The sequence below is a fragment of the Saimiri boliviensis genome, chromosome 19 (genome assembly GCF_048565385.1).
Source record: "Saimiri boliviensis isolate mSaiBol1 chromosome 19, mSaiBol1.pri, whole genome shotgun sequence".
In the NCBI taxonomy this organism is placed as follows: Eukaryota; Metazoa; Chordata; class Mammalia; order Primates; family Cebidae; genus Saimiri; species Saimiri boliviensis.
The window spans coordinates 23,715,346-23,740,169 of record NC_133467.1 but is presented as its reverse complement, the minus strand read 5'-3'; the positions used below and the strand labels follow the sequence as shown (position 1 = coordinate 23,740,169).

The 24,824-nt window shown below is 38.1% G+C and overlaps 2 protein-coding genes across 3 annotated transcripts in view; both read right to left on the bottom strand.

Annotated features, from left to right (window-relative positions):
* The window catches only part of F5 (coagulation factor V), a 71,080-nt gene extending 50,583 nt beyond the window's left edge, over positions 1 to 20,497 (bottom strand). The window contains exons 1-3 of the mRNA XM_039460104.2: positions 20,163 to 20,497; positions 16,044 to 16,135; positions 8,219 to 8,341 (exon numbers count right to left, since the gene is read on the bottom strand). Of these exons, the coding sequence (XP_039316038.2) occupies positions 8,219 to 8,341; positions 16,044 to 16,135; positions 20,163 to 20,320 (373 nt within the window). The 5' untranslated portion in view covers positions 20,321 to 20,497. The remainder of the gene's footprint in view (positions 1 to 8,218; positions 8,342 to 16,043; positions 16,136 to 20,162) is intronic.
* A 2,272-nt stretch (positions 20,498 to 22,769) lies between these two features.
* Positions 22,770 to 24,824, bottom strand: part of SELP (selectin P) — a 40,248-nt gene continuing 38,193 nt past the window's right edge. For both annotated transcript variants that reach the window (XM_039459983.2, XM_039459984.2), the window contains one exon: positions 22,770 to 23,483. The gene's annotated coding sequence lies outside the window, so the exon portion shown is untranslated. The remainder of the gene's footprint in view (positions 23,484 to 24,824) is intronic.

Genomic DNA, 24,824 nt, shown 5'->3' with positions numbered 1-24,824 from the left:
TATCTGGTCTTTATTTTATTTTATTTATCTGGTCCTTTTCCCTTCCTTTTTGTTTTCTTTTGGATTGAGTGTATTTAATGATGTTTGGTCTCCATTGTTGGCTTGTTAGCTTTATTAGTGGTGCCCTTCAGTTTACAATATATAATACATTTTTAACTTGTCACAGACTTCCTTCAAGTAATATTATACTACTTCACTTATAAGAAGCTTGGAATATTTCTTTTTCTTCCTTCCCAACCTTTGTGCTATTGTTATGCATTTTACTTATATATACATAATATACCCCACAATAAATTGTTACTATTTTTACTTTAACATTTAGATAATTGTCATTTTAACAGATTAAAATAAGGAAAATTTTGTCCATATTTATTCATTTCTGGAACTTTTCATTCCTTTTTGTGAATCTAAATATCTCTCTGATATAATATTTCTTCTATCTAAAGGAATTCCTTTAACATTTTTTTCTGTTCTGCTAGTGAGAAATTATTTCGTGTTTGTATATCTAAAACACTCTTTATTTTGCCTTCTTTTTAAAAGATATTTTTGCTTGGTATAGAATAGTAGATAGATTCCCCTATCCCCCACCCTCCCATCACATTAAAGATGTCCCTAATTGTCTTTCGTCTTGGTTAGTTTCTAATGATAAGTCTGCTATTATTTCTTGTTTCGGTTCTCCTGTATATGATGTGTCTTTTGACCTCTCACTGCTTCCAATATTTTCTCTTTATAACTGGTTTTCAGCAACTGGATTATGATGTGGATTGGTGTGGTTTTCTTCACGTTCCTTCTTGGTTTTTTCAAACCTCTTGAATCTGTTGGTTTGTAGTTTTCATTACATTTGGGAAGTTTTCAGTCATTATTTTTTCAAACGTTTTTTCTGTTCCTGCTACTTCTGGGATCCAGTTACGCATATGTTAGATCACTTGATATGGTCCCGTAGTTCACTGTTGCTCTATTCGCTTTCTTCAGACTTTTTAATCTCTATGTTTCATTTTGCACAATTTCTATTGTGATGTATTAATATGTTCTATTATGTTCTTTCACAGTGTCTAATGTGCTGTTAATTTCATCCAGTGTTCGTTTTTATTAGTGGTGCCCTTCAGTTTACAATATATGATTTTTTGTCCTTCGTTTTTTACTTTTATTTTCTATGTATTTATTTTTTACTTTCCATGTCAGCAATTGTATTTATCTACTCCAGTTCTGTGTATGCATATTTATATTCTCTATCTCCTCATCATGCTCATGCTTTTCTCTACTTTCTGGAACATATTGGGAAGCTTTCTGATAGCTGTCATAATGTCTCTGCCTGCTGCTTCTGTCCTCTCTTTCACTTCTAAATCTGTTTGGTTTTTTTCCTGGTTATGAGTCATCTCTTTCTGCTTCTTCTAATGCTTGTATTAACATTGTGAATTTACTTTGCTGTTTGTTGCATTCTTGTTAACTAGTATTGAGTTTTATTCACAGTTAGGATACTTGAAATCAACTCGATTCTTTCAAATCTTATTTTTTATTCTATTACCTCCTCAGCAGCCTGTAGTGGAGACTAACTTTATCCACCTACTGTTTCTAAATCCTTTTGAAAATTCTATCCAATTCTCATTTATTAGGGGATCTTACCACTTTTGATGGTAGGAACATAAACTATTGCTAGCCCTGTGTAAGATTCAGGGACTGTTCCACCTGTTCCTTTCAAGTGACATGTTTTTTACCCTCAGTACTTTCCTCACATGTATGTGCAGATCAGTATTCAACTTGACAAATCCTCTCTGTGGATTCTCAAGAGCTCTTTCTCTGTGATTATACTGTCCTCTCTAGAATTCTGCCCTACAGATCACAAATTCTAGCAACTTGGGCTTCTCCAAAGTCCAAACTCTATTTCCTCAACTCATAAAAAAAATCCGAGTTTGTGAACTTTGTGCTAGCGTAAAGTGGACTTCATTATGTCTTCCCCCAACCCACTCCAAAGGATGGCTTGACACTAATAACTAATAATTACTACAGGCTGTACTTTCACTTTGATAATAAAGTTGTCAGGAGCTGATAAATGATAAAAGCTTAACTCACTTCCTTTAAGTTATAACACAATTCTAGACTATAAATGAAACAAAGTTTATGAAGGAAGCATCTCCACTGATAAGCAGGAAGCATTATCTCTGAGAGATTACAAAAGAGCTTTGGTAGCAGAGCACAAACAGGACTGATAAGGAGAGTTCCCCTCTCAGGTCAGACCTTGTGTATTAACAGGAATTAGCATGGCTATTTGGTGAGCTGCACTATCTATCTTGAATCAAGCATGACAGCCCTTCTTCAATGCTTCTTACTACATGGCCTCATAAACTTGAAAAATGATGTTTCTGGACACAAAGCTCCCACTATTTCAACTGTTAAAACATCACACTGGGTTTCTGTAATAGAAAATGGTAGTCTTTCCACTGCCTTTGCAAGCTCCCAAAAGGACAAAACATTATATTCTTTTCAGGGTAGGAGATAACTTTTGAAGTTCTTCTTTCTTTTTTTTTTTTCTGGGTAAATGTGTGTTCACACTTCACATGCCAGCTCAAGTATCATCTTACACCTTTCTTCATCTCTGATTATAATCTATGTTTGTTTGTTGGTTTTTTTAAACAGTACTCATTGCGATTTGTAATCGAGTATTTGTGAGATTATATGGTTAATGATACTTTCTCCTGCTAGATAGTGTGCATGGAAACAATAACCATGATATGACATGGAGAGAGAAAGGTGGAAGAAAGTTCAGAGTTGAAATGTCTTGGTTGTTGTATCATTTGCTAACTGTGTGAACTTGGGAAAGTTTCTTGAAGCCCCTTTTAGCCTCAGTTTTTTCACTCATAATTTAAGATAATATAATCCTTTTTTTTTTTTTAGAGATAACGTTATCCTTTTTGATGGGTTATGAGGACTGGAAAATATTTGTAAACTTCTGGCACCTAACAAATGCTGTAGTAGCCTGTGGGAATACATGTTCACATTTTGGTTTAGTATTTTCTTTCCCACCCATGTTGCAATTAATACAGCCTCTTTCCTTTATGTTCGACTTTGGATAAGATATATCTTAAGTGTTCTTGAGTTCTGTACCACATGTGAGTAAGATAGAAATTAGTTATTTTCTTATTTCTGCTTACTGTATCAAAGTACCCTAGATTGGGTGGCTTATAAACAACTGATATTTCTTTCTAATCGTTCTGAAGACTGGAAGTTTAAAGTCAGGGTGCCAGCATGGTTGGGTTCTGGTGTGGGGTCTCTCCAGGTTGTAGACTGCCATCTTCTCCTTGTATCCTCACATGGTAGAAAGAGGGCAAGTGAGAGGGTCCCTTTCAAAAGGGCACTAATCTTATCATGAGGGCTCCATCCTCATTACCTAAAAATCTTCCAAAAGCTCCACCCCCTAATGCCATCACATTGGGGGTTAAATTTCAACATATGAATTTTGGGAGGACACAAACATCCAATCTATAGCAGTGATGTATCTATTCCAAAGGTGATAAAAATTGTAATAAGTAAGATGAGGTACCTGATCAAAATTATCAGCAAAATCAATAATTTTAAAACAAGGGGAAAATAACATACAGTCCCTACTTTTTAATCAGTCTTTAGTCTCTCAGTTTAGTTCAGTAATGATTAATATCATCACCATCATGACCGTCATCATCCTGTAGGTTCCAGACTCGGTGCTAAATGCCAGAGTACAAATATAAAGAAGACAGGGCCTGGGTCCTTGAGGCGCTCAGCCTAGTTAACTGTAGGGTACATGTTGGTGCCCTAATTTTGATAGGTTTGTCATCTAGATTTCTTCTAGGGCTATAATTAGAACACACTGTCAATCTGGAATGAGAACCAACCAATATGAGCATCTAAAAATTACCTAAGATGCTATAACACTTGTGCTGGATATAGCAGGGTGACTGACTTTCTAACAATATTGAGCTTATTTGTAAATGAGCAGTGTTTCACATCTAAATTTATTTTAACACAAAGTGGGCTTAAAAAGTTACTGGATATGTTTGAGTACATGATATTTTGAGATAGATAATGAAAGGTTACTCTAGTCACACAAATTAAAGTCTATCTAATTGACCGAACTAAATTACTTAGAATTTCACATTCATCTGTCAGTTAAATATAAGATGAATTTCAAATAATTAAATGATGTCAATTAAGTTTAGTATACTACTAAAAGTTGAACTGTGAACGTCTTGAAACAAATAGCGAACAATGTAGACTTATACATAGGATGTATTCTATAATTACACTGAGGACTGCTAATGAGATAATTGGGGTGTAATTTTATCAATGCTTTTATTCTTCTCACTTCAAATTATTTTACCTTTAGTCTAGAATAAAATAGGTTTGTTATATCTTTGATTTTGCAACATACATTACTATAAAGTACGAAATCCAAACAGCTATTTAGAGGAAGCATTTGTGAAATGCATTTTTGGTGAATGTATTTTGACTTTGTAATCAAAATTAAAAATTAAAGCTCTAAACTGCAAAGAAGAGAAATGGACGAGGACTACTATTGTGCTAGAGTACAAAAAGTCCTTGTTCAGCTTCTTGCTAGAATAAATTCTTTACACAAGAGTAGCTCTTCATTTGCATTTTTTCAGTTCTGTTCATTTTCTGCTCAGTCAATAGCTTTTTATTGTATTTACTCTTGCCATAAGGTACTAATTACTTGCCAAAGGCTCTCAGTATTTTTTTAAAATGTAAAATGGTGCATATAAGCTTTGGAAAAGTGAAGCTACACAAAGAGCCTTTTTGGTTACCCATTAGGGTGCTCATTCAGTAACTCTTCCCTCATTATTTACTTTTGTGAACAACTCTTTTCCTCACCTAAGTTAATAAACTTAGTGAATGCTTCAGTGCATTCAAAGATTCAGAACATTCTTCTAGAAGCTATAAAGTAGGCAATGGGCAAATCAATGCTGATGTTTTGTAAAGAGGTGATTTCATTGCACAGGACTTAAAAGTCTTTTGAAAAGGGATCTACATTTTTGTGATTTGTAAAATATAGAAACTATAGCCATTATAGTTTGTTTCAGGTGTTTATAATGTACTCAAGGAAATGTCAACATAAGGTCAAAATATTCAGATGAAAAGTGAAAAATGTAGCCATTTACATTATGTCAAGCATTGGAATGTTTTGGAAAAATCTAGAAGAGTAAATTTTTGTGCAGAGAATTTGGCAACACTTACATACAAATAACAGTGTCTGGCAGAAAACATGTTTTATTTGGAGAGCTGGCTTACCAGTAGATAGCTATATGTTATAGAACTAATTTTGTAACATGATATTCATATGCAACTCATCCATTTAAAATATGAGAATATAAATAAAATAATATTAAATTCTCCATGAAGCAAGCTTTTTAAAGGTACTTGAACAAAACAACTTTGAAAATGTTACTGAACAACAAACTTTGCTCAAAGATGCAGCATTATGGTCAATCGATTTGATGCATGCTAGTTACAGAGTTTCTGAAAATGTAACCTTAAATTGAAACCCTGTTAGTGATAGCTTTTAAGTGATTAGTTACAGATATTTTATTCCCTGATTTAAAAACAGTCTTACTAAATACATTACTGAGGGAAATGTCCTTATAAGCATTTTTACAAATCACCATTTGTCCATTCTGTCAAAAAGAGTCATCCAGACTTGTCTTATGTTCTGTTGTGGTTTCTCAAGTCTATAGAATACTGTCTTAACTCCCTACCACCCATCTCCCAAATATCTACCTCTGAGATAGAGGAATCTGGATTCTCATGTAACTGGCTCAGCATGCAATTAGTTTATCCCCACTCCTGAAAAAATAGCTCAAACCATAGAGGGAGGCTATAGGTGAAGGTGAGTGGCAGACATGGAAAAGGAGATGTTTTATTTTAACACAAAGGGAATAATAAAGTCAACTAAGGTTGTCTTTTATCATAAAAGATACTATCTGTTTACTAGATTCGCATCTCATTTCCTAGGTCAGATTTTACTTTTCCTACCAATATATATTTACCTTTCTTAGAGTCATAGGACTGGAGGCAATATTATATACCAATAATTATGTCTCTAGTGGAAGTTGTGGGAGCATTTTAAGCAAGTGTTCATAAATAATTGCTGGCTGTGGGGAATAGAGAGACAAATAAACAGTAAAGGAAGAGGGATAATGTTGCAAGGTTCATTCACTGTGCAAACAGCCCAAGTAGGGTTCAAAGTCTCCAGTTCTTACCTCCCTTGTTTGAAATGAAACCTGCATGTGACATTTTGATATTTTGAGGTTTCTCCCCCTTCTTCTTTACATTGCTGAATTCCTATGCAGTCATCTGGAAGTCTCATAAGTAGGTGAAGTGGTTGTTCACTATGTCACTGTATGATTGATTTCATGTATGTCACTGTATGATTTTAAGAACATAGGAGAAACTCCTGTGCACACTACCTCACCCAGAGTCTTGCCAAATTCACTTTTGAAGAAATCTCAATGCGATAGTTAATGCTTCATTGTTTTTCCTCAAACCAAAAATTAAGTGCTAATGCAAATACTCCCAAGGAAGGTAGTTTGTTGACCTATTCCCAGTCACTTATACCTTAGTGGGAATGAGTTTGACAACAGTTTACATAAAAAATAATAAATGTAAAAATCACTTTCTGATTTTTTTCTGAAACTAATAAGTTTTCAGATAAATACTAAATTATTTGAACACATTTTAATTGAAGAATTATCTTTACTATCATAGCTAATATTTATTGAGTACCTGTTATATGATAGGCATTATTCTAAGATTTGGTGACCACAAACCTGTATGACATAGATATGATTATTATTCCCATTTTACAGATGAGAAAGTTGAGGCACACAGAGGTTAAATAACTTCATAAAACTCACATAGCTAGTATCTGAGCCAGGATTTGCGCTTATCAGTCTAGTTCTAAAAGCTGCCCTATAAACCACTCTCCTACTCAATTCTTGTCTCAAAGGTATGATGGCTGAAGCATGTGGGAGAAGGAAAACTCTGAAATTATTTAAAAATGTTATGATACCAACAACTATTACCATATGGATACAATTTTTTATACCAGTGCCTGATGGAGCTCTACTATGCTTACAATGATCTGAACATCAGCAAAATGGGATAATTAGACCCATATTAACATTGAGTACTTACTACTCAGTGGGTGATAAAATAATTTGCATCACTATCATCTTTATGATTGTTGCCATGATTGTCATCATTCTTTATTGAGAACTTATCAGATCCCAGGAACCATGTTTACTACTCTATGTAAGTGGTCTCATTTAAATTTCAAGCAGTCTTATGGGTGGTTATAATCATTTCCATTTTATAGATGAGAAAACTGAGGCTCAGAGATGCTAAGGTTATGGAATCAGAAATGAAAAAGCTAGAATTTTAGCTTGTCTGCCTTTAAAGTTTATTTTCTTAACCACTTCACTATGTCCAAAATTCTAATACTATTAATACTTCTTGCCTCACCACCACCAAATACCACTTATTGAGTGTCACCTATGGGCCAGGAAGCCTCTATCAGGCTAGTCCTATGTCACTATGTCAGTGGCTCATGGGCCAAATCCAACCAGCTGCCTGTTTTTATAAATTAATTTGTATTGACAGAGGCAATTTTACTCTGGTGTATGACTTGAGGGAAAGAATAAGGTAATAAAGTTAATTAGTTCTGGCATCCGTAACCGAAGCCATAAAAAAAAAAAAATAAAGGTGTATTGTGACACAACGTTGCTCATTCATTTACATATTGTCTATGGTTGCTTTTGTACTAAAAGGCAGAACTGAGTACTGGCAACAGAGATCTGATGACCTGCAAAGCCAAAATAATTAACTATCTGGCTCTTTACAGAAAAATTTCCTGACCCCCGCCTTAAATCATCTTGCAATGTATGTATTATTATTCCCATTTTAAGATGAACATATGAGAATTCAGATAAATTAGGTAATATGTCCTCCCAAACATTAAGGAATAAGAATCCAGTGAAAAGTGTAGGTCTAGAGGACTCCAAAACATTTTCCTTTTCTTCTCTTGAAACTTACAGCAACAACAACAATTTTTATAATTACCAGTTGCAAGAGATTTCCCTAACAACACATGGCTAACAATTTAGTTTTAAATGTTTGATGCTGGTATTAAAGACTTTAGACATTTACCCTTAGAAAAATATTAAATTTCTCTTACCTTCTGATAATTTACTGTACTTAATTCCTTGAGGGTGGATGCTTAAGGGCTTATCTGCCTTATTCTTAAAGTGAACTTTTATGATGTCTCCGACTTCAGCATATAAAGTAGGCCCAAGAAGTCCTGTGAAAACAAAGATTTAAACTATGTCTGTATTCAGGATCACCAAGGGCAGAGCTGCTAAGCAAGAAAAACAAACAGATGATACCAAGAGCGACTGTTACCATTCCTCCTGGTTCTGAGGCTGACCGGCTTATCTTCAATCTAGAAGGTTTCAGCAACTCATTAACTCAACATTACATGTACGCAGATGAAAACGGAATGGTAGAAACACTGGACCCAAAAGAAGTCAAGATAGTAGGAGAAATAGTTCTGACCATGTCCAGCCCACTTTGACCCACTGTCATTCCTTAGAGATAACTGTCTTTGCTTATGAAAGATGTTCATTTCAATTACAGAGGGTGATGTGAGAGAGTAGTTACTTTAGAACTCTCTTATGTGGGAGAGCTCAGAGACCTAGATAAATTGAGGAAGCAAATCACACAGCTCTCTAGCTCTGAGGCAGGAGTGGGCTTGATATATCTAAGGAAGAGTAAGAAAAATAGTATGGGAAGAAAGAAAAGGCCAGGCACGGTGGCTCACACCTGTAATCCCAGCACTTTGGGCCAATCACGAAGTCAAGAGATAGAGACCATCCTGACCAACATGGTGAAACCCCGTCCCTACTAAAAATACAAAAATTAGCTGGCCGTGGTGGCGTGCGCCTGTAGTCCCAGTTGCTCAGGAGGCTGTGGCAGGAGAATTGCTTGAACCCGGGAGGCAGAGGTTGCGGTGAGCCGAGATTGTGCCACTGCACTCTAGCCTGGCACCTGGCAACAGAGTAAAACTCTGTCTCAAAAAAAAAAAAAAAAAAAGCAAGCAAGAAAGAAGAGGAGGTGAATAGTGGGTGTGCAGAACAAGGTGGGCTATGGTAAGTACTTGAATTTTCTTCTAAGTAAAATGGGACATTGCTGGAGCATTTCCTTTTGTTGATGTTGTTGTTGTTGTTGTTGTTGTTTATTTTGTTTTGTTTTTGTTTTTGAGATGGAGTCTCTCTCTGTCTCCCAGGGTGGAGTCAGTGTTATGATCTCGGCTCACTGCAACCTCCGCCTCCCAGGTTCAAGCGATTCTCCTACCTCAGCCTCCCAAGTAGCTAGAATTACAGGCACACACCACCACACCCAGCTAATTTTTGTATTTTTAGTAGAGATGGGTTTTCACCATGTTGGCCAGGCTGATCTTGAACTCCTGACTTCAGGTGATCCTCCTGCCTCAGCCTCCCAAAGTGCTGGAATCCCACTTAGGCATGAGCCACCGCACCTCTTCTAAGTGAAACGGGACACCACTGGAGCATTTCTAAGTAAAATCGGAAATCACTTCGTGCAGCAGAGACAGAGCATGATGTGTCTTAAAAGTTCATCCTAGCTGCTGTGTAGAGAGTAGTCTGTATAGTGACAAGAATGGAAGCAGAGAGATTAGGCAGTATAGGAAAGAGACCACAGTGTACTGGGTCAGCACATGTAGCAGGGTGTGATTAGCAGTGATTGGATTCTGGACATTTTTGTAGGTAAAACAAACAAGACTTGCTGATGGATTGCATGTGGCTTGTGTGAGAGAGAAGTCAAGGATGACCTCAAGGTGTTTTACTGGAACAGCTGGGCAAATGATGTTATTAGTTACTCCAATGGAGAACACAGCAGGGACAGTAGGGTAGGGGGGTAGAAATTTCCACATGCCAGGAACTGTGTTAGAGTTTCTGGCTACATGGATCAAATACAGTCCCTGTCCTGAAGGAGCTCACAAGCTAGTTTGGAGATAGATGTATGATAGGGGCAACTGCTGAGATATGAGCAAAATACTACAGAAGCAGAGAAGATGAAGCACAAATTCTGTCTGGGGAGTTGGGTAAAAAGTTGATGGCTAAGTCAGAATTTGAGGAATTATATATAGTCAGCCCTCCATGACCATAGTTCACATTCATGCTTATACATCCATGGAGTCGACCAATTTTGGATCAAAAATATTAAAAAAGCAACAATAAAAAATAACAGTACAAACAATACAAATGAAACTATAACATAATAGCAATTTACATAGTATTTACATTGCATTAGGTATTATAAGTAATTTAGAAAGTATTTAAAGTATATGAGAGGATATGCATAGGTTATTGTAAATACTATGACATTCTATATAAGGGACTTGAGCATCTGCAAATTTTGGTGTCCATGAGTAGTCCTGGAACCAATCCCTGCAGATACCAAGAGATGATTGTACTAGAATTCCCAAAGTGTAGTCCTTGGAATCTCTGCATCATAATCACCTGGGGTCTTACTAAGAGGAAGATTCCCAAATATCACTTCAGCCTCAATGAACCTGAGCTCAGGAGGTGAAACTTGGGAATCTGGACTTTCACATGTGCTCCTTGGTGATCTAGATGTCTTTTAAAGCTTGAGAATCTATCACCAAGAGCCCCATTCCAGACAGGTGACAGAAATCAGCTGCTGTCATTTCTGAGCCATTCATAAGCATCATAGGATTGGCTTCTCTCCATTAGAAATCCTAGAAACAGGAGAAGGAAGTCACAGCACTTGTGGAATTCAGCCAACATTTGTTTGCAGTAGTGATGATAATTATAATAGAACTTTCATGTTCTGTTTCCCTTCATACATGCAAGCACTGTAAGTCCCTACATTAATCCTCACGTTTTTAAGGTAGATATTAAGATCCTCATTTTATAGATGAAGAAACTAAGCCTCAGAGAGTTTAAATATCTTGTCTAATATTATACAGCGTCATGGTTTCAGTTTAGTATGTCTGACTCTAGATAGTGACTTAAACCACTTCTTTATACTATACTTCCACCTTGTATTTATTCCTTGTTTCATTCCTTTATTTATTCAGTGAATATCGAGTGCCTGTATTATCCTAGGCTTCAGAATTGCAATGGTGCATAAGAGAGTAAAATAGATACACTCACTCCCTGCCTTCAGAGAGCCTATAAAAGTAGAACATTTTATAGTTCTATAACTTTGTAAGTTTTTATAGTAGGAAAGACAGATTTTTAAACAAATGATCACAGACACATTCCATTTAAACCTATGGTGAATATTATGAAAGAAGAGGATGGAATACTCTGAAGAGTATTTGACAGGAGAATCTAGTCCAATCTTGGAGGCGAGTTGAGAAATTCTTTCCTGAGGAATTAATGCTTTAACTGAAGTCCAAAGGCAGAGAGCAAAGGGATGGGCAAAGACATTCTAGAAAGTGGGAGTAGCATGTGCAAAGGTCCTGAGGTGCCAGAAAATGTGGCCTATTCAGAGAAGTGACAGATAGCCAGCGGGGAGGCAGAGCTTAGTATGTGAAAGGAAGGGGCAGAAGATGAAGCTGACGGTATCCTCAGAGGCCCATCATGCAGGGCTTTGTAAGCTTCTTAGACTTTTCCCTTTAGCCTAAGAGTATCTGTAAGCCATTAAAAGGTTTTCATCAAGGGTGTAACGTGGACCAGATTTTGGTTTTAAAATCTCTGGCTGCGTTTGTGGAGGATGATCTGGGAGGAAACTGAGTGGAGAACATTCGAGAGAACAGATAGAAGGCTCCAGGAGAGAGATGGTGGTAACTGAGACAAGATGAGATGATGAGGAAAGAATATATTAGCAATCTATTTAGGAGATTAAACAGTTGGAACTTGAGGATGGATTGGATGTGGGGTGGATAATGAGGGACATCAGTCACCATGGATGACTGATGACGTTATGGTTTGGGGAGCTGGGTGGAGGAGGGTACTATTCTCGGAGAGGGAGGACACCATGGGAGGGCTTTGTTTGGTGGATGTAGTGGGCAGAATGATGTGCTCCTGCTGAGATGTCCACATTCTAATCTCTGGGAGCTGGGAATATGCTACTGTATATGGCAAAAGGACTGTGTATCTATAATTAAGAATCTTGAGATGAGATTTTCCTCACTGTCCATGTGGATCCCATGTAATCACAAAGGTCCTCATCAGAGGGATGCAGGAGAATCTGAGTTAGGAAAAGCCTGGAAGAAGCAGCTCAGCTGGTTTTGAAGAGGGAGGAAGGGGCCATGAGCCCATGAGTGTAGGCAGCTTCCAGTAACTGAAAAAAGACAAGGAAACAATTCGCCCCCAGGGCATCCAAAAGGCATGCAGCTCTGCCAATACCTTGATTTTAGCCCAATAGAACCCATTTTGGACTTCTGATCTGCAGAAATATAATCCTAAGAGAATAAATTTGTGTTTTAGCCACTAAGTTTGTAGTAGCTGGTTAGAGCAGCAATGGTAAACTCTGATCCCTGGGACACAGGTCCTGCCTTTCCCTATCCCTATCCTGCCACCCACAGTGGTCCTATCTCTTTCTTTGAACGACTAGGCCCGGAGTTTATGCTGACCTTGTGCCTGAAGCTTTTTGTTTGTTTTTACGTTGGCTCTACACAGGACTGTGGGGGTCACAAAGTTCAGTCCTTACTTTAAAGACAGCTAACAAAGCCTGGGAAGCAGGAATGCGGGGGCAAAGATGACTTGCCCAAGGTCAGTCAGTGATCTGGTAGCATTCCCGGGGTCAGAACTGAGATCTCTGGACTCCTGAGCCAAAGCTCTCCCTGTTCCTTTCATGGGGCAGTTTCAGGCCCCCGTCTTTATAGAATAGTCCAGATGTCTACACCTCTTTCGACTCCTGACATGTCTGACTTCACTGTCTGACCCTACTCTTCTGGCTGCTGATGGAAGTTTTCATGGACTGTTGGAAACTCCGTCTTAGCTCCTGATGGAAATTTCTGTGAACTATTCCCACCTACCCCAGCTGCCAAGGAGCCCAACAGGGTGCTGACTATGCTGCCAATTGTGTGCCACATTTAGTTGCCATGGTTCTCTTGCTTGGTTGATTTGTTTGTTGGTATCACTTGGCTGCAAATACCAGATGTCCAGAGTAAGTCTCCTAAGTTATTTAACCCAGTAAGACCTCTTGCTTTACTGGACAGTTTGGAGTATTTATTCAACCTCCCCTCCTGCCTCTTCAGAATTAAGGCAAAACAAAAGGATGTTTTCATAAATGCATACTAAATACTTTCAGGCATGTAGGAAAACACATAGCTAAATGGTTTTCAAGCTGCTCTTTAGCTCCTCCATCAGCCAGATGGCCTAAGATCCTTCCCACCCTCTCCTCAGTGCCTAAAGCTAGATTGGGGAAAGGAGTGGCCTACTTCAGAGCCTGGGGAGGCCAGCACAGCATGTACCCAATTTAGTGCAGTTGTGGAACTGGAAAGGACTGCAGGAGGTCGGTTAATCCAATCCCCTGCTCTTAGGTGAACAATGCATTACATTAACACAAGGCAGTTATTACTGCAGCTATTTCAAAACTCCTTCAGGGACAAACATGTTATAATTTGTCCCTGAAAAATGTGGAGACTCAAAACAGCCAATTTAATTAATTAATTAATTAATTAGAGATGAGGACTTGCTTTGTCACCCAGGCTGGAGTGCAGTGGTGTGATCATAACTCACAACATCCTCAAACTCCTGGGCTCAAGTGATCCTCTTGTTTTAAGTGATCCTCTTGCCTAGCTGGGACTACAGGCATGCAACACCACGTGCAACTAATTTTTGTGTTTTTAGTAGAGACAGGGTTTCACCATGTTGGCTAGGCTGTCTGGAACTCCTGATCTCAAGTGATCCATCCTCCTTGGCCTCCCAAAGTGCGTGAGCCACCATGCCTGGTCTCAATACACAATTATTTAAAAGTAAAAGAATATTTAAATGCAGATTTGTTTTAAATTAAATAAATATATAAATGAACACGTGAAGAATATATAAATGAGTAGAGAAATATAGATAGACATCTATAATACAATGATATATATGATCTGAGGTATGATTGATAATAGCAGCAACAATAACAATGTAGCTAACATCTACTGAGTGTTTATTACATGTCAGCATTATAAATACTTTGTACTTGTTAACTCAATTGATCCTCATAACGTCTTTAGAAGGTAGGAATTAATTCAAGGTACTGGGAGCATATAGAAGAGGGAAGATTTAATTCTGCTGGTATTGAGGGGATGTCAGTGTAACTTCAGACAGAAAGTGGCTTCTGGGAAGGTAGTAGTGAAAGCCTTGGTTTTGGATGAAACTGGAACCCTGGGGAAGAATATCTGGTGGGAATACTGAGCAGGAATGGTAAGAGAAGTCTGAACAAACTCAGGGGAAGTGGCACCAGAAAAAACAGGTAAAAAGAGAGCTTCAGAAAGGGAGATGGTTAAATGTCCTAGTAACGTCTGGTAGTAAAAGAACACGGGCTCTGGCATCTCAAGTCATGAGTTCCCTTTCGTGAGCGTAATTTTAGTAGACTCATTCATACTAAAGCAGATTAGGGAAGGAACATAGGCAAAGAAATGTAGAGAATGATATACAGTCCTCATACAGAAGACCGGTCGTGAAGGAAAGGAGAGAAAAGGAAAAGGCAGGCAGGGTCAAGGAGAGATTTTTTTTTTTTCTTTTTCTGGATAGGCGTTAACCTGAACATGGTTTGGTTTGGTTTTGTTGTTGATTTTTAACTGAAAGACTCCCATTGAGTAAAGATGGAAGATTAAGGGAAATGAGAAGAGGCAGGACAGCCTGGGATGATTCTGGGAATGACGACAGGTCTACATTTGATGGGAGAAAGCAACAGGTGAATTATTGCCCAGGGGACTCAACTGGAGGACGTTCTCCCTTGATGGTCTCTGTCATCCCTGTATACTACAGTATCATAGTTAAGATATTAGAACACGATTCAACCCAGTCTTCTTGATAAAAGAAGAGAGGAGGAAAAAAGATTTTCTTTAAAAATCATAGCTGTTGGCTGGGCACGGTGGCTCACACCTGTAATTCCAGTTATTTGGGAGGTCGAGGTAGGTGGATCACAAGGTCAGGAGATTGAGATCATCCTGGCCTACATGGGGAAACACCATATCTACTAAAAATACAAAAATTAGCTGGGCATGGTGGCATGTGTCTGTAATCCTAGCTACTTGGGAGGCTGAGGGAGGAGAATAGCTTGAACCAAGGAGTCGGAAGTTGCAGTGAGCCAAGATCGCGCCACTGCACTCCAACCTGGTGACAGAGCGAGACTCCATCTCAAATAAATAAATAAAAAGTCATAGCTATTGTATATATCATACTAAATAAACAAGAGAACAGATGGGAAAGAGATGCAAAGGAATCAGTCCTACATAGTTCCTTTGAATGAATCTTGGGAGCCAAATGAAAGCAAAAATCATTCTGTTAAGGCACATCTGTGCTCATTAAACTAGACCATAATCTCCACGAATGCGGGATGTGAGACTGTCTTGTCCACTGTTGCAGCCACAGTACCTAACTCAATGTCCAGCCCATACCAAGTACTCAGTAATAGTTTTTAGATGAATTGATAAAAATTCAAACACTTAAATGTTTTATTTAGCTATTTTAATCAAGGTTAAAAACAGAACCAGCTTCATGGGTATGTGACCTGGGCAGTTTCACAAGGCCCATGCTCAGAAGGGCCCCTGGCTTGGTTTAATGCATTACAGTCACTACTTTGAAATTTTCAATACCGTAATACGAACAAGAGGACCCACATTTTCGTTTTGCACTGGGCCCCACATGTTAATGTAGCCAGTACTTGTTTAAAAAAAACCCATGATACATTTCTATAAAATTTCGGTAAATGGATATTTTAGATGCATATGAATGCCAAATTACCTGTAGAAATTCATCTTTAAAATTTTAAAAAGTATATTTCAGGCTTACCTGAAATGCTAGATCGTGGTTTTTCTTTCTTAAAATATGGTTCATACTCTCTGTAGACAATTTTCTTGAAGGAAGTTGCAGAATGATTCAAACTGGAAATAAAATACAAAAACTAATTTGAAAGGCATATTCAACATCCATTTCTCACATTACAAAAAAAGTAGTTCTCTCATATCCTCAGACCTCTAGTAGAATACTAGTATCTTTATTGTATTTCAGAAGCCCACAGTTTTATAAATATGATTGATAAAGTTAATGAAATAATTATTGGTCTCTTCAAAAATATCCTGTTGTGATACTTATTTGTTCACAAGTTAATCTACCCTAGTATCATTTCTCAGAATCAATTTTCTAAAAAGAGAACTCAAATCATAGTGTAAACCCAAGCTTTAGGTTTAGATTTTACATGATTAAAATATGACCAAATCCTTTATGAATAAATATATGAGCTGTTTTTCAATGATCAATCAAATATAGTTTTAATCTACTGGGAAACATCATAAAAAAAGTACTGATTTGATGGAACTGATTTCTAGTTGAGAGGTGAGAGATGGCTAATTGGGTAAAAGCCCTGGAATTCATACTGGAAACAAACAAATGAAAAAACTGTTTTGGACAGGGTAAGTAACTTGTCCAAGAGATACAGTTGATAAATGGCAAACCAAGATTTCAAAATGTGAAACAGCTGCATGTATCATTAAACAACAACAGCAAATAGAGGACAGACAGCAGAGAGAGTTGTGAGTGGTGGGATACTTCCCTGTTGCTGTTATTGTTCTGTGCCTCTAAAGGCACATCATTCTTATCCTTGTCTCAAACTCAAAGCTGAGGTTAAAGGAAAGAGAATTTGGAGAAAATAACCTAACAAATGTCTAAGTCAGTTTATCAGACTGGCTTTGTTTTGCTTCCTAATGTGGGGACAGTGGCCCAGCCACAATCAAGACATAATATCATCCACATATGCCATGCCGTGATAGCACAGTGGCGATGATGCAGGCCCTGAATTCAGTGTCTGGATTGGAATCCTAGATCTACCTCTTACTGTTTTACCTTGAAAAGTTGACTTAATCCATTTGTGCCTCAGTTTCTACAACTATAAGATGGGATTAATACTGAAATCTTCCTCACAGGATTGTTGTGTAATATTAAATAAGTTGATACGTGCAAAAGGCATAAGAAGTGACACACTAGAAACACTCAATGCATGTTAGCCGGTAACATTATTTTGTAAATGTAATAAGAGTTAGTCTTTAGCTTTCAGGTTTTCACAGAAAGCAAAAACAAATCTGTAATTATAGTAATGCTCATAAATATTAATATGTGGAATACAGGAACTGTGTTGATATGTGGGGACAGAATTAAAGGAGGCATATAAGTACTTTTAGAATGGCTGGATATAGAAGGTAGTGGATTCTCCATCACTGGCAGCATTCAAATAGGAATTAGACAACTACTTGATAAGATCATTGGTGCTGAGGGCAAGGAGAAAAGTAGAAGTAGAAACATGGAAGTTAAAACATGCAAGTAGAAAATGAATTAAATGACCTCTTAGAATTCCTATAACTCAAGAATTCTAGGATTCTATATACTAATGTCCCTAATGTGGAAGTCCACTTTTATTTATTTATTTTTAGTACAATTGCAAAGTTATTGTCCTTCCCTGCCTCAGATCTTTAAATACAGAAATGTAGATGTTAGTATAAAATCTTTACTGAAAAATATCAGTCTCTAATGTGGAGTAATTTCAACAGAGAGATGTTTTCTAACATGTTTTACTGTGTATGCTGTGTATTCATACTGAGGTATGTCTATTTTGATCTGAACAATTTTTATTGGAAAATAATCTGATCAAAAAGTTACAGATGATATGATTTCAAACAATGTATTTGATGAGTTTTCAATTTATAAGGACTGTTTAAAGATGATTTGTTCATAATCACAAAATTATATAAAGGTAGAACTCTAGAAGGAAAATGTATGTATATCTTTTCTTTAATATGCCTTTGTATATACATGTGAGTGACTAAACAAATTTTCTTAAGGAATTTTTGAAAGTGTTCACCTTAGACTTGGAGCAAGAATAATAGATACGTTTTACCTTTAAAAGGCATTGTCCTGCTAATATTATATGAAATAAGTAGACAGATTTCTGCTTTGTGCTAAAATTCACTTTGGCAAAAGATGGAGTTGTCTATGTTGATATTTGTCTAGTAAGCATCATAGCTCTAGGGGCAGGACAAGTTAGAACAAGTTCTTAATTTAAGCAGCCAGATACACCGATTAGATGTTTCGTAAGAAAATACTAGAGAGAAATAATATGATTTGGGGTTAAACAATATTGATAATTTGTCTAGGTTACCTTTCTATGGTTTTGACTCAACAATTGCTACTAGAGGAATGATTCTCCAGAACTTTGAAAACTTACCCACAGAGTGAGGGGACAGAATGACCAGTTGTGGTTCCCTGTGTACTTACCATGTGAATCAGACCTTTGCCCTATGTGGTACTGCTTCCAGCATTTTGCCTGCTATTTTCAATGCTAACTACAGACAAAAGAAAAACTCCCAAGCATAAACACAGCATGGTACAAGAAAGCCAGAAACCAAGTTTGCATTCCACTCATAAGCAGGCAAGATTAGTCTTAGAAGCACTGTTATTTCCTTTGGGGTTTTAGCTTATGGCAGTTGCCTAAGGGTGTGAGTGTGACCTAGATTATTACTTTAAGGTATAATATTTAAGATGATTATTTTTGAAAAGGAGGGAGCTCTTATCATTATAAGACCAAAATGGTGCGTAACACATTCCAAAATAACCCAATTACAATGAAAGTTTTAAAAGGGTTAAATTATACACTAAAAGATCTCAAAATATTGCATTACTTTTTGGAGATTGGTTTTGTAATTGTAAAAGAGGAACACATCTTTCATAATAAACTGTGATGTAAGGAAAAAAAGTGAGTCAGTCACACTAGCTGGTTTACTATTTTAAAAAAAATGACTAACTGGAAATATTGAATAGACTCTGATTTTGTTAATTTCGGAGAAGTCTGATTTATAACATTCAATTAGAAAAAATGGTTTGCAACTCAAGGATAGAATTTTATATGAATTAAACCTCCTCTTAGTTACATACACCTTTAAACAGCTAGGGTAAACCATACCCCAGGATATGATTAACAGAGAGAAAAAATGAAGAGTCACTTTCAATAGGATAATTAAGTCAAATATGAAGCAGAAAAAAGGTGAAAGTACAAAAATGTTGTATTTCCATGAACTGATGATATTTAGAGATAGAGTCTTCCTCTGTTGCCCAGTCTGGAGTGCAGTGCGCCATCTTGGCTCACTGCAACCTCCTCCTCCCAGGTTCAAGCGATTCTCCTGCCTCAGTTTCCTGAGTAGCTGGGACTGTAGGTGTGAGCTAATTTCTTTTTGTATTTTTAGTAGAGATGGGGCTTCGCCATGTTGGTCAGGCTAGTTTTGAACTCCTGACCTCAGACGATCTGCCCGCCTCGGCCTCCCAAAATGCTGAGATTATAGGCATGAACCACTGCACCTGGCCAAACGAATGATATTTTGTAAATCATTTATGAGGCAGCAACAAAATTATATGACAAAAGGCACAAGGTGTTCATTTTTAGTTTTAGAAGATGAAGTTATGTAGACAATGGAATAAATAATATGTAACTAGGAGTCTCATAAAAATACTGTACAACTAAAAACCTGGAACAGGAGTTTGCAGGAAGGGCTAATGAGGGAGCAAGTACCTGGAGCCTTTGAATTAACCAACACATTAACCCAACACAAACATAGAAACAAAGCTGTATTGAAAATAAACTCTGGAAAAGAAAGCAACATCTAACCAATCAAATTTAATGTTTTCTATACCCTCAGAATGATAAACTCTATTACTGGAGGCAAAATTAGCATCCACCCAGTTTATTTAATTCGGTACTCTCCTGTTAGTTATACTTACTTACTTGAAGTTAAAAAATGAATAAATAAATAAATAAAATAAATAAAAAATAAATAAATAAAGCATGACATTGCAAAGGGAATGTTCTCTCAAAGAAATAGAGTATCCTCTCTAGAGAAGCCCACCCAGACTCCACACCTGAGTTACCTTGCATTTGTGGGCTCAGGTCGGTAGCTCCAACTGATGCCCTGAGCAGCCACGTAGAACTGCCTTAGGTGTGCTGCTTCTGTCCCTTGGCTTCCCCAGCCTACCCAGCTGGTGCCCAAGACCACCAGGACCCAGACTCGTGGACAGCCTGGGAACATGCTTCCTTTCCTGCTCCCGCTGGCTGCCACCACCCCAGGGCCTGGGCAGCGCTTGCCGAGCTGCTGACTAACCCCACTCCGGGCTGTCCCAGCTGCAATGAGCTCTGGAGGCTGTGGGTGGCAGCGTCCTCCTCCCCTGCGTTTCCTCCAAACTGCAGCGGCAGCCTCTGGCTCTTTCTCCCTCCCCTTTTTCTGCGGCTTTTCTGGGCAGGGGCTTGGTGAGATCACTGCTCTCGGTGACCAGAGGTATTACAGAGAGCAACCAAACTAGTGACTGTTTTACTACAGGTGAAGAAGGGGCAGAGATCAGTAGCTCTAGCAGGTGGGACAATGCCCAGGGATTCATGAGCCAGGCAAAGCTGTATTCCTCCAGTTCCACCCGCCAGGAACAGTCGCCCCTACCACTCACCTGAAGCCTGCTTGGGTCCACGCTCACACTTGCAGAACCGTCTGTGCAGTGGTTCCCAACCACCTTAAGCAGATGGCTCCCCTTTTGATCTGAGGGAAAGGGTATTGTGCGCTGTTACCAGCACTGAAACACTATTTTCAGGTGGTGAAGAAGCAGGGAACAAACACATGAGCAAGGCCTACTGCTCCGAATTGCTTTCCTGGCTTCTACCAAGGCACAGTTCTGCCTTGATAAGAGCCTGTCACCAGCTAAGCCACAGCATAGCAGAGGGCTTAAAGAGCTTGGCTGAAAAAAAGTTGGTTGTCCAGATTTCAGTTTCACTTACTAGCTGTGTTGTTCTGAGCAAGTTACTCTACCTCTCTGTTCAGTTTTGACATCTGTGAAATAAGGATGACAATAAGAGTTTTTCCTGATAAGGTATGTTGGGAGGATAAAATGCTACTGTAAACTATGGTTCCAGCACTTAGAAAGCATACAGCAGCCGGATGCAGCGGCTCACACCAGCACTTTGGGAGGTGGAGGCAGGTGGATCACCTGAGGTCAGGAGTTCGACATCAGCCTGGCCAACATGGTGAAATTCCATCTCTACTAAAAACAAAAAAAAAGCAGCTGGGCGTAGTGGCAGATGCCTCTAATCCCAGCTACTCGAGAGACTGAGGCAAGAGAATTGCTTAAACCCAGAAGGCGGTGGTTGCAATGAGCTGATATCACATTATTTCACTACAGCCTGGGTGACAAGGGTGAAACTCAATCTCAAAAAATAAAAATAAAAAAAAAATAGGAAGAAGAAAAAGAAAAGAAAGAAAGCACATAGCACAAATTTATCACTATGATCATATTTTCCTGTCTCCAGGACCCCTTGTATTTTGTATTTCTTGAAGGATCTGGCTGTTTCCTATCACCTTAAATCTTGCTTTGCTGTTCATAGAGAATCTGAGATTTATATTATCTGAAGCATCATAATGACTTGCCCTGGGTTCCCTGTATCTGCATGGCTCCAAGTTTCTGTCTTATGCTTTCCGCATTCAGTACATTCAATAAATTGTCATCTGGCATCTCACATGAGGTCTCTGTTCATGGTATCAGGCGCATAAACAGCCTCTTCCTCCCTCTCCACTCGCCACAATATTCTGTCTTTGCTCCTGTGCTGGTATTATTCTACCAACTTAGAAGGCTCATTTTCTTCCTCTTTACTGGGCCATTCTTTACAGTCCAGAGTTCTGCCTATCTCCCAGATTCTGGGCACAAATGGACTTTTCCATCTTAGGAACTATTACAACACTATGCAAATTATATAATCATGTTAATTACCTTTGATTATTCCTTGTAGTTCTCTATTATCTCCCTAATTGAACAGCTGCTTAAACTTCTTTATCTGTAATATTATCAGTGGCTCCCAAAGTTGGTAGAACATCAGAAAAAAAAGTCCCTGGGGAACTTTTACAAAATGCAGATTCTGATTCAGAAAACAGGGTTGAGACCAAAGTCCTAGAATACCCAGCCTAGTGATTGACATATAAATAAGCACTGCTATTGGCAGTGTATCAGAGAAACTTTTTGAAAGCACTTTGCCCCTAAATCCTAAGGCTACTACCAAAATTGTTGCAACATTATTGTAACCTTTGATTAGGCTGCTTTTTTATTTGCACGTTTGCTTATGTATAGACAGTCTACATGACATATTTATTGCATTACACTTCACAGAGACAAGATGAGTACTATAATTTTTGGTTCTCTATTTTTTTTACATCAGTTCCAAGTAAACACTGTATAACTTTCAAAGACCTATTTACGAAACATGTGATTTAAAGAACATGTAAAACACATTTGTTCTTCCCTATAAAATATTAAAGTGATGAAAATTTTTTCTGTTTTTCTAATTTTCTCTTGGAGTGGAGGGTGTGTGATACATATTTGCTGACTGACTGAAGGGTGGAGGTATAAATGGAACAACCATAATTATGTGCTATGACGCTGATGGTAAACAATGTGATATATACAGACCTTACTGAACAAACGGTCAAATGGAGGGACATGGCATTTGGGGAAAATTCTTTTAATTATACATTTGAATATTGGTCTTTGAGTCCTTTGTGGGACAGTGACTGGTAGCAGGAAGGTCCACAGTGACATGTGACTTCCTGGCTTGATTCTTGGCCTTCTGCAGCCTCTGGTCCATCCAGAGGCCTCTGGAAGGCTCAGCAGCAGAGGTCCAAAAGGCCTCATCAGCAGAACCACTGGAGACTCCAGAAGATGCCACAGGAATTCCTTCCAGTTAGAGATGCCACCTGCTTTCCAACAAAGTAGAGAAAGCCTTCCTTCAATCCAAAAATAAAGAGGTATTTTTATTTCTCCACAGTCTGGTCTTCTTGTGAGTCAGATGCTCCAATCTCTTTGGTTCGCTGGTATTTCAAGTGACAACTGAGTCAAAGCACAGAGACGACTGCAGAAACATTTGCTCCTGGCTTCTGCGGCTTGTATTACAGGAAGAGGAGAGGTGGGGCAGGAAGGGGTGGTAGGTCGAGAGTTTGAGATTGTACCACAGTCCCAAACTCAGGAAACAGGGTTGGTCCAGAGCTGATTCAACAGGCTGGTCCAGAGCTAATCTAAGGCAATTCCATGTTTTTGATTCACAGGTGTTTATGAAAAACTACAGCAAATGAATTATAGTTAAGTCAAGTCTAGCAGGAAACTTGAAGTTCACAACACGATCATATGGAGGCTGAATGAGGTGACCAGGAGAAGGACAGGTCTCTGAAAATGAGACCAAAGAAATCTAAATAATTATCATTTCCTTAAAAAAATAAAAGAAAAAAATTGCTCATCATATCTACCCCCTGAGGTTCAGCATAGTCTTTTCTTTCTAGACTTTAAATATTCTGCCAACCGAAATAAAGATGTTCTTTTAAACCAATGAGAATGAAAAACAATGTACCAAAATCTCTGGGACACATTTAAAATAGTATGTAGAGGGTAATTTATAACACTAAATGCCCACAAAGAAAACAGGAAAAATCTAAAATCGACAGCCTAACATCACAATTAAATGAACTAGAGAAAAGAGAGTAAATAATTCAAAATCTAGCAGAAAAAAGAAATAACTAGATCAGAGCAGAACTGAAGGAGAGAGAGACATGAAAATCCCTTCAAAAAATCAATGACTCGAGGAGCTGCTTTTTTGAAAAGATAAGAAAAAAATACTACTAGCCAGACTAATAAAGAAGAAAAAAGAGAAGAATCAAATAGATGCAATAAAAAATGATAAACGGGATAGCACCAACAATCCCACAGAAATATAAACTACCAGCGAATACCAGAAACATGTCTATGCAAGTAAACTAGAAAATCTAGAAGAAATGAACAAATTCCTGGACACATACGCCCTCTCAAGACTAAATCAGGAAGAAGTGGAATGCCTAAATAGACCAATATCAAGTTCTGAAATTGAGGCAGTAATTAATAGCCTACCAACCAAAAAAAGCCCAGGACCAGAAGGATTCACAGCCAAATTCTACCAGAGGTACAAAGAGGAGCTGGTCCCATTCCTTCTGAAACGATTTCAAACAATAGAAAAAGAGAGAATCCTCCCTAACTCATTTTATGATGCCAGCATCATCCTGATACCAAAACCTGGCAGAGACACAACCAAAACAGAAAACTTCAGGCCAATATCACTGATGAACGTCAGTGTGAAAATCCTCAATAAAATATTGGGGAACCAAATTCAGTAGCACATCAAAAAGCTTATCCACCATGTTCGAGTTGGCTTCACCCCTGGGATGCAAGGCTGGTTCACCATACACCAACCAATAAATGTAATTTATCATATAAACAGAAGCAATGGCAAAAACCACGTGATTATCTTAATAGATGCAGAGAAGGCCTTCAACAAAATTCAACAGTCCTTGCTAAAAACTCTCAATAAGCTAGGTATTGATGGAATGTATCTCAAAATAATAAGAGTGTTTTATGACAAATCCACAGCCAATATCATACTGTATGGGCAAAAACTGGAAGCATTCCCATTGCAAACCAGCACAAAACAAGGATGACCTCTCTCACCACTCCCATTCAACATATTATTGGAAGTTCTGG